General features: G+C 44.0%; 1 protein-coding gene across 1 annotated transcript in view; it reads right to left on the bottom strand.

Moving 5' to 3' along the window:
• LMOD2 (leiomodin 2 (cardiac)) overlaps positions 1-786 on the bottom strand; it is a 6366-nt gene extending 5580 nt beyond the window's left edge. Inside the window, exon 1 of the mRNA XM_009575227.1 lies at positions 510-786. Coding sequence (XP_009573522.1) covers positions 510-786 — 277 coding nt within the window. The remainder of the gene's footprint in view (positions 1-509) is intronic.
• Between the last annotated feature and the right edge of the window lie 9616 nt (positions 787-10402).

Raw genomic sequence — 10402 nt, 5'->3', positions numbered from 1 at the left:
CAGCAGGAACAAAGCAACATAAGCTGCTGACTGCAATGCAGCTTCCTTCCAGCGAGCACAAAGCCTGGCGACCGCTTACTCGACTTCTGACATAATATGTATTCAAAATTATCTTCCCGACGTACTTCTCAGCAGTCAATACCGGTTTTTTTGAAGGAAAGGAAAAGGTACTTTTTTTAGCTTTTAAACGAAATCAAATATTATCCAAAAGTGCGCATCGATACCTGGCAATAATTTCTAACACGCCCTTTAAAATTTTTCCTATTTTAATCACTAATGATAGTTTTTACGGGACTTTCTTCTGTTCTCAAGTGAGCACATAAGTTTCCTCCAGAGAGAGCAAAAACTCTCTGAGCTAATACGCAGCGCTTTAGCAGGCACAAATGTATGGCTAACGATGTTCTTAAAAATGCTACAAGAGACTGAAAGAAAATGAAAACAGTCAGCGAGATCATGCCGGAGAAGAACAAACCCCAATATTTCTAGGAAACAGCAAATGCCTCAGCGACTTACCTTGTCGCATGCACCCAATCTCTCTTTTTCTAAGAGTTTCCTGGTCTCCCTCTCCCAATAGGCCATCAGCGCTTCCCTGCTGAAAGTCCCCGTTGGTGTCTTCTCCGTCAGGCTCTTCTGCCGTTGTCCCACTGGAAGGTTACGGTCAGGCTCTATGTCCTCCAGCTCCCGCTCCAGCTCCTTCAGCTCCTCTTCAGTGAGAGAAGCGAGGAGCTCATCTTCATCAATGTCTTCATATTTACTGAGCTCTCTTCTGTAGCCAAAGGTAGACATGGTCCCGCTTGGTCAGGCTGGTACAAACTTGAAGTGACTAGGCATTCAAGAAGGCTGAATCAAGCAAGCTGTGTCTCGTTCGGTCAGCAACTGTTTCCCTGCGTAGCCGAGGCACCCTTTTAAGAGTAATCATCAGGGGCTTACGACAATGCACGAAGGGATGAAAGCATGCTCCGTTTTAAGCATCAGACGTCAGCTAGACATCTGAACAGCAAGAATGTCCCAACACTAGTGTTTGCGGGTCCCTTAAAGAGGGGGATTATTGACACAGTAGCCATGGCCATATTTAGAGCAGGCGGCTAGCGGGAGAATACCAGCCTCGCAGACGGGGGGGTGGCAGCAAATAAAATCCCGGGCGCATTTACACCGACTTTGTGTCCAAACTGCAGTAGAGAAAGAATAATACAAATCCATTTAATCCTGAGCTGCCACAGGGGCTGGAAATAAAACACCCTCGCCATTGTTCACCAGACTTCCTCTCATTTTCACGGCTTTCGAGCGGAACAGCGCTGTTATCCTGCCAAGGTGTTTTGCAGGAGGTTGGGATCGGTGGGAAGGCAGCCCGAGGGGAGGAGGTCGGCGTGCCGGCGCCCGTGGGGAGCACCGCTCCCGCAATGCCATGCCTCGCCTGTAACAAATCACACAACTGAATTATTTATTAATTCCCCCTTTTTTCGAGGATGATTGGAGGGAGAATCAGCTTGACGTGACCATTTGGAGCTCCTGTGCGATTTTCTTTGGCGCGGAGAATTGTGCTCTGCCGGGGTAGTGAGCAGAGTCCCCCAGAGCTTTAGGGGGACCAGCTCTGGGTGGGCAGCGGGGCTCTGTCTTCATCACTTCTGACAGCCCCTAGCAAATGAAGGCCTCTAGTGGCTATTTTAGATAATGGCTATTGCTTGCTGTAGCTGACTGACGTGCAGCTGGAGGGTGCCCTTCAACTCTTAATTTTAAATGTATATCTACATTATCATGTCCGCTATTAAATGAGATATCATTCTGATATTATTTTTACAGACAGGTATCTTCCAATGTAAGAAACTACAGGATGAAAGGTTGAACTTCACACTGTTTTTTTCTTTTCTCTATTAGCAGTGAATGATGGTGAACTAGCAATGTTTTCTGAAATGTGCAGGCCAGCAATACCTGCAAACCTGTGTTGTGAGAGAGAGAGAGAGGAAGAGAGAAAAGGGGAGAAAAAAGAGGAAAGAGGAGCACATCTATAACAATATATATTAACCTTATTAAATGATAACACATGGTGGGTTTATTTTTAAACAGTCAAGTCAGTATTTAATGGAAATGAAAGTGAAAATAATCTGAAGTATTGTTCTTGTCCAACATCATCTCTTTCTGGTTAGTTTGGATTGGACACCTGAACTGATGTATGATGTTTAGCTAAATTGCTCATTTAGTTTTATTATTATGCATATTGCTTTATTGGCAATAGAGAGAGGAAATTGAGCATGATTTTCATAAACATATGGATTTCATGCAGTTTAGCTTGCTCAAGAAATGGGATGCAAGCTTAGTCTTCCCTAACATACAAAATACATTAATAAAGCAGACTAGAGAATATTGTGTACCTTAAAATAAAACAAATATTTGCAGATAATTTACATTGACCAAATCTTTGCATAAAATAAAAACGAGGAAGATGCAAAACAGTTTGGTTTATGGAGTTAAGAGTGTTACCTTCATGGTATAAGATACTGTGATGGGTCACCTGTGTCTAGACAAGTCAGTGGGTCAGTAGAGGTTCTGTTCACTCTTTCAGCTGCACTTGCAGAAATAATCCTTAATCCGAATTGTGTAAAATGTGAAACGGCAGGAAAAAAAAAGTAGTACCTTTTTTCTTTTAACTTTGCATTGTGAATGCTGACACTGGCATTAATTAAATGTATATAACAGAACTCCAAGCAATTTTATTTCTTCTAGGACAATGGTTCACTTCATTATCATTGGAGTTAGCCAGAGAAGCAGCACAAAAAAATGATCTTTCTTGGGCACATTTTTGCAGACAACATTTTGTTGCAAACATTTTTAGGTGGAGTTGGTTAGAAAATTTGCACTGGACAGATTTTCTGTTGGAAAATGCTGATTGAAACTGAAATTATTTTAGACATGTTCTATATTTTATTAGTACAATGTTGACAAGTACAACATTGATATGTACAATATTAAAAGCAAAAACATGTTGTTAAAAATGAAATCTATTCAAATATACTGTTTACCAGAAAATTCTGAGCTTTCTGCTTTTCCTTTTTTCCTCAGATGATACAACAAAATTTTAAGTCTCTGAATTCTCCTGGGCTGAGAGTCCATAATAAAAAGTAAAAACATACAGATACCTGAATTGTCTATTTAAAATTTTCTACATATAATTCAAATTTTCCAAACTCAAAGGAACTTCAAAAGCAATGTGCATTACTCACTCGTAAAATAATATTCCAAAGGAAGATTTAGTCCAGTCCTTGGCAGCAACATGAATATTACCTTCAATGCTACTCCTTGCTGAGGCATGATACAACACTGGGCCAGTGGAGATGTTTTTCCACATATAAAATGTCAGTGATGTCCATTCCATCCATGAGATAAGAGAATTTAAAGATGTTACTTAGCTCCTGTGGGCATCAGCCACTGCTGAAGCTGCCCACCACTTTGACATTTCAGATCACAGGTTAAGGCTCAAATGATTTAATTATGATTAAATTGACTTGTCCAGCTTCTGAGAGGAACTCTGCTGCAAAGACAGGAGCGATTGTGTTTTCCTGTTCTTAGCATTCCTGTTCCTGAAACTTTTTGTTCTCGTTCCACAGTCCCATTTCTCAGGCATTATACATGTTCGGATTTCTGCAAAAAACAAGCAAAAAAATAGCAGTCTGAGCATCCTGTTATACGTCCCAGGCTATGTGCTCGATCACACCATTATAAACAGTTTAGGAAGAGGCCTTGTGCTAGTGAGGTGGCACAGTGAACTTCCTTCCGTCACAAAAGGCAGGAGAGCAGAGTGTGAGCCACATGTAGCAGGCGAGGGCAGGTTTATACTGGCTGCTTTGACAGCTGCTTAGGATGAATCCTCCGAAGTGCTTCGCCACCTCCTAACAGAAAACCCAAACTCGCCTCCCTAACGCCCTGCTGAAATCCTGTATGCAGGGAATAAACCATTTCACGTATAGGCCATGAAAACTCATCACTCAATCAACAGAATTATTAAAAGTTTGTTCCCTTCAGGACCTGGGGTAAGATGAGGGAAGATAAGAACTGGGAGCACCCATTTAACAGGAGCAGGATTCACGCTGCCATTGCAGATACTTGGCACCCAGGTTCCTGGCTTCGAGAGGGACGGAGCCCACTCAGCAGCAGCTAGATTGTAGACAAGACTTTCGGTCTTTTCTAGCCCGGGTGATCTATTTTCTTGGTTTTAAAAGAAAAAACACTTCTAAGTGTTTTTTTTTCCTTTCCAAGCAATTAACTATTTCAAGCAGCAGCCTAGGAAACTTTGTTCTGCTTCTCACACGTTTCCACACTTTGGGCACGTTGGCCCGATGGCTGACAGGACGCGAGCAGCACCTGAGGGGTGGTACTCACCCCCCAGCAGGGCAAAGCCCATAGTTTAAATTTTACTTCCACTTGGGTGAGTGCAGGGAAAACTACAGGCAAGCAAAGAGAGGGCTGCACAACCTTGTCCTCAGGCGCGGGACACGGCCGGCCCCAGGACAGCGGCTATTTCAGTCACGGTTCCTGAGGACAGCCTGTCAGACAGATGCGTTGGCTCGTACCGAGCTGCAGTCCCACGCTGCAGAAACAGGTCCAATTGCCATAGAGCACATTAAAAACAATGCACCACAGCACGTCTGGGCTTTCCCCATCTCTCCTGCTGCCCTTCTGCCTGCCGTGCTCTCTCCCGCTGCCCCCCACTGCTTTTGCACCCCTCGTTCCTCAACCAGCTCCTTCCCTCCTGCTGTCCCCTCAGGCAGACCCCGAGGCGCCCGCCCCTGAGCTCTCCCACCTTCCCCTTTCCCGCCTCCGTGCTCCTGCGCTGCCTGCTCCATCCCATCTGCGGGCCCCCCTCGCCTGCCCTCCCTGCACAGCCCCTCGCTGCCTTCACCCGCCTCCGCGTCCAGTTCCCCGAGCTCTCCTTCCCTCCCCTCCCCTCCTCGCACGCCCCCGCTCCTGCCCCCGTGCTCCGCTGCCTGCCTTCCCCCTCCCACCTATATCAAATGAGATAGAGATATATATATACATGAGAGTGTGTGTGTGTGTGTGTGCGTGTGTGTGTCAACTTCTGCATGCTGCTTGCAGAGGCCCAGGTTGAATGCAGAGTCCACATCGGCCTGGAGAGACAAAGGGTCAGCCACCTGGCACCTAAACAGGACCGCGAGGCAGACTGATGGGACAAGCTGCAGCTCTTTCTCCCAGGAGACTTGTGAAAATTGTGCACACCGTACTGTTCCTGAAAAGGATGTGTCATCACCTACATTTAACAGTGGTATCAGCAGAGCGAATGGGATAAAGCATGCACTGAAGGCATTTGAAGGAACAATTTTTCAGCTGCTTTCCTCTATGCCAGATGATTCTGTTGTCCAGTCCATCTCTCCTAGTGATGCCGTAAACAGGGAGTCACACGGGAGAAAAAGGTCTTTCCCTTCATCCATGCTGGGGAAACAAAAAATGGGATAAGTTTAAAGATGACCCTGATCTAAAACCAGTCTTTGCTTGGGAATCGGACTCAGCATCCTAACTCAAAGACGGATTTTTCCCACCGATCCCCTGCAGCACACCCCAGGCTACTGGGAGGGCAGATTCCAGGTCCAGATTGTAGCTTAACAATTTGGACCCACCACAAACAGTGATCAGCTTTCACTCGAAAACATGTGTATGTGGGCTGCCTTATTGCTCAGATTAGTTTTGAAAACAGCATTCCCAACAGCTGCTGGGGACATAACCAGAAGTCTATATACAACACTATGTACGAACAAGCCATGGGGCAACCACTAACCTAATGCATTTTGATGGCAGGGGTGTTTGGGTTGCCTTGCTTATCAAGAAGACAGATGAGTCACAGCGAGTGAAGAAGTGAATGGGCTCGGATAGTGCTGCTGATGGGAAGTGTGTAAGCATGAGTCTTGGGAGTCAAGAGGTCAACTGGCTGCAGGGAAGCACCGGGGGAAAAAAATTCATCTGGGTGCAAATAAGAACATTTCTGGACTACCAAATTCCTCAACCTTTGATTAAAAGAAGGAAAACTCACTGCCCACATTGCACAGGCACCCAGTGTCCTTCGTGCATGGATCCTGAAGGTCTATTTGATTATACAGAGAGGAATGCAGCTGGGTGCCAAGGGTGCAGCAGACTCGGGGTTTATTGCCCCGTTTGCCTACTTGAATCACACTAAAATAGGGAAGGCAAGGGGGATAAATAAATTTTACTGAATAAACGTCATTCCCATTCCCAGTTTTCTTTCCTTCCTACACAGCCAATACTTTTTAATCATCTTGTGTCAGTACAATGTCATGTTCTGTAACAACAGCGCGAGATGAACATGCTTATCTTTGACAGCACAAACTATTCCTGCCAGGGTTTTGCTCAAAGCAAGTGCTTCTCCACATCTCTGCAGACTGGCCATTTCCTCAGTGCCAGTTTCTGCCACACCAAAAAGATAAACTGGTTTGTACACAATGATGGTCTTAATGCTCCTCCTTTCCTATGGCTGCTCTTCTCCCTCAGAAAGAATCTCAGTGTGCTTTACAAACATTGCCAACAGATTTACAAACTATATATAGAAATCATTTCACTCACTACCGATGTACAGACATAGGGTGACCACAGCAGCTGTTTGGAATTACATCGCGATATTGCTCAACAGGTTTGGACAGGAAGTAGAGGCCACTCTATTGCAAAGAAAGTAGCAGAGGAACTGCTGCATGCACAAAAAAAGTGGGTTTTGGAAGTGCAGTTTGAATGGGACGCTGTTTAGGCATCTGCAGTTAGCCTATTCTTTCCCGAAAAAGCATGATAAAATCTGCCAGTGTAAGCATTATATTATTTGTGGTGGTATTTGCAAACATACCATATTTGCATGTCCAGGTCAGGTAGTTATTAAATTATAAGTAATTATAAAAAGTGCATGGACTTAATCCTTTGTTGAATACCCTAGTCCCATACAGCTCTCCCACGTAGCTTAGCCAAACCTACAGTTTGCCATTCAGATAAAAAATTTGCTCTATTTCTTTATACGCAGAGAGCAGTACAGGTACTCACTTCTGTATTTAGCATTTCCTTGGTTTTTGTCACTTTTTTTTAACAGTATGTGTTTATGAAGATTTTTTTAAAAAGGAGATCCCACAAATATAAACAAGTGATGTAATTCATACATCAGCAGTACTAAGTAAGTAAATTCTCTACTTTATTGTCTTTATTTATGTCTGGTTTTTAAATAGTCCATATTAATGATGATGGGAGTTCTGGGCACCATATCTCTACCATGTGCATAATATGCAGACAAAAGGCAATGGTTTTGCCCGATCAAATGTAGAGATTTCTACTGAAAATGTGAATTTTGAAAATTAAATGTAAATACCTCGTACATATCACCAGAGCTACACTGTTATATCAGCATTATGACTACTAACAATTTACTATATATTTTTACAGCTTTTCAGGAGAACCATGAAACACAGATTCCTCAGGGAATATTTCTCCTGATCTAAGTACCTTTTTGCTGGTGTGAGTGACACTTAAGGGAGCATTTCAGAGAGAAAATGCTTCCCATTGCAATACATACCTTTAAATATTTACACAGTAATTTGGTGCACTTCCCCATGTACTACTTTCTGATTTATCCAGTGTTTGTCCTGGTAAAGAATCGGGATGGATTTCTTTGCAGACTGCTCCATGCATTTGGAGACAGACAGTGTATTTTTGAATCAAGGTCGTGATCTGTAGAGTGCAGAAAAGGCCTCTGAAGGATAGACAACTTGGGTGGCAAGGTGCCAGTTTTAAATACTGCAGCCTAAACAAAAAATTTCCAGTGGAAAGGTCAGGGAGAGAAGCCAGAATAGGGCCATTAAGGCTGAAAATCAGTTTGGCTGGAATTACTTTTCTTGATACCATTTTCATGAGCAGAGATCTATCCGTCCTAAGGCTCACAGGAAAAAAAGTGGGGCAAAGCTTTAAAAGGACTGATTCAGCAGGCAGAGTGCACCAGGGAGGCAAAGCTGGCTACACAGAAGACACAGAGGTGAGGGCAAGACGCTGTTGATTAGGTGCATATTAGAAGGGAGTGATGGAAAAGCAAAAGAGACGAGACCTGTTCTACAGAGATAAGTGCTCATGAATTTATGCACTTTTTTTCATGCCAACCAATAAAAAGAATTAGAAGCCTTTTTCTACCCCAAGTAAGGGTCAGAAAAAATCCCTTTGCCCACCCCAAAGCAGACACAGAAGAGCGTGTGGCTTTGTGACTGTGTTTTTCCATGCATGACTCCCATACTATCAGCAATAGCCTGAGAAAGGGCAGCTCAGGCACAAAGAGCCCGAGCCAGAACACCGACTGCTGCAGTGAAACAGTAAAATTGTTCTCCCTTGATACCCAGAACAAGGATCTGCCGTGCCAGCTCCCAAGATCAGATGGTAGCCAGTGCATGGAAGTTTTATGGAAGGTACACGACATTATAGTCCCTACAGAGAATAGCTGGTCATATACAGAACTTATGGCTATGGTTTGGTCCTTCACCGAGCTATGAAAACACTTACAGCTACAAAGTCCATCTTGCTGGTGCTGCAAAGGCTGACGTAACCACTGCTGAATGTCTGGCTCCTTGGAGAGCTCATCAGTTTGGTGCAGCTGCTTGTGTCAGATTTTATGAGAAACACAGACCAAACGATACCTCTGCTTTCAAACACTGTCCCCAAACCGATAGGAGTCCCTACCCCAGAGCATGCCTGAATCAATGCCAGGGCATTTAATTACTTCTAGCCAACATCGTCCATAGGGTGGACATGCCATGGAATTGGGTTGCGGTGGAACACCCCATGAGTCACACCCAAATAGCAGAGAAAATTAAATCCCAGCGCTGCAAGGGTTCAATCACAGTCCAAGCAGGGAAAAAAAGAGTAGTTTTTTCCTACAAATTTCTTCTTCCAGCTGGGGCTGCTGCCTTTGCCTCTTTTCATACAATCACCAGTCCTGGACCAGTTACATTTCCTGCTCCCACCAGCACATACTCAACTCCATAAAAGTAGTATTCAATGGTCTGGCTGCAAAACACAGGAGTTGAAAGACTTGTGTTCAATTCCTAGCTGTGCCATAAGCATGACATGGGGTAAACAGCTCCCTTTCTGTGTCTATCTCACCTTATATTCCATTTAAAACAAAGTCTTGCCCCTCCTGCCTCCATTCAGTTCACAGATGCCGTGAAGGCATTAAAGATGCTTTCTCATAATGTTGTACTTCCTTTAGCATCCGGGGTTGGGGGAGGAAGTCTTCAATAAATGAACAACTTCAATGTTGAAGGACAGAAAAGCTTTAAAACGGGATTAGGCCACCTTCTGTAACAGGCTACCAAACAACAAAAAGGGCCCAGATGTATTGTTTAAAAGATAAACACAGTAATAGCATGTCTTTTTAGCTTACCTAATGATATTCTAAGGACTAGTTCATGATATTTTAAACACTTGGGGCAATGCTCTGTCCTAGAACTGAATGCTTTGATGCCACAGGCAATGTAACTATTGCCTGAGGCGTGTGTAAAGTCCTAAATATAAACCTTGGCCCATGAACTAAAATTACTAATGGAATTTGGCTCTAGCCACAGAAAGGGTTTAAAATCTCCTATCTAAAGCCCTATTTGATCATGTTTCCTTTGCTGGTTGCAGTATACTGTATCAGATATGTGACTACCCATATCCTGCATTGTGGTCACTGTATTCATTAAAATTACCACTATTTAAGACTTATTAAGCCCGTATTTCTGTTTAGGAATTCCCACATAAAAATATCAGTTTATGGGTTATGCAGCATACATGCATTTAGCCTGGTATGTCTAGGAGGTATTGGCCAGCTGAGCCTTGACTGCAGACAGCCGTGTTGGGTTCACGGGGCACGCCGTTCTCAGGCCGGGCCTGGAGCCACCAGCCACCCGGGGCATCCTCCTGTCAGGGCCTGGCCCAGATGCCAGATACCTAGAAATTTTTCACAAGTGACCGAATTCTTCTTTTTCATCCTGGTCAAAATTTCTGACAAAGAAACAGAGGACATGTCTTGGAAAGCGAGATGAATAGTGGCCTTAGTGGGAGCAGAAGCAGCAATTAAGCCTTCTGTTCAACCCTCTACATGTCCCAGACCAGTAATTTTCACTCCTTCCATTTGCTGCTGTAAATCTGTTGTGAGGAAGGACAGACCCACGAAGGATTGATATAGCTGCCTTTGGAAGTGGAATTTACATCGCTGAGAGAGGTGTTAATAAGTTATATATGACAATGACGTCCAGCAAATAAGAAGTTCTGAAGAACAGGGAGAGCCAGTGCAGGGAGCAGGGCAGAAGGATGCTTGAGCTGACCTTTGGTTTGTGTGAGTGTGTGTATGTGTGCGATAACCAGCGTATCTCTTAAATTA

The sequence above is a fragment of the Fulmarus glacialis genome, unplaced genomic scaffold, assembly GCF_000690835.1.
Source record: "Fulmarus glacialis isolate BGI_N327 unplaced genomic scaffold, ASM69083v1 scaffold14793, whole genome shotgun sequence".
NCBI classification, from domain to species: domain Eukaryota; kingdom Metazoa; phylum Chordata; class Aves; order Procellariiformes; family Procellariidae; genus Fulmarus; species Fulmarus glacialis.
This window is presented reverse-complemented; position numbering and strand designations above follow the sequence as displayed.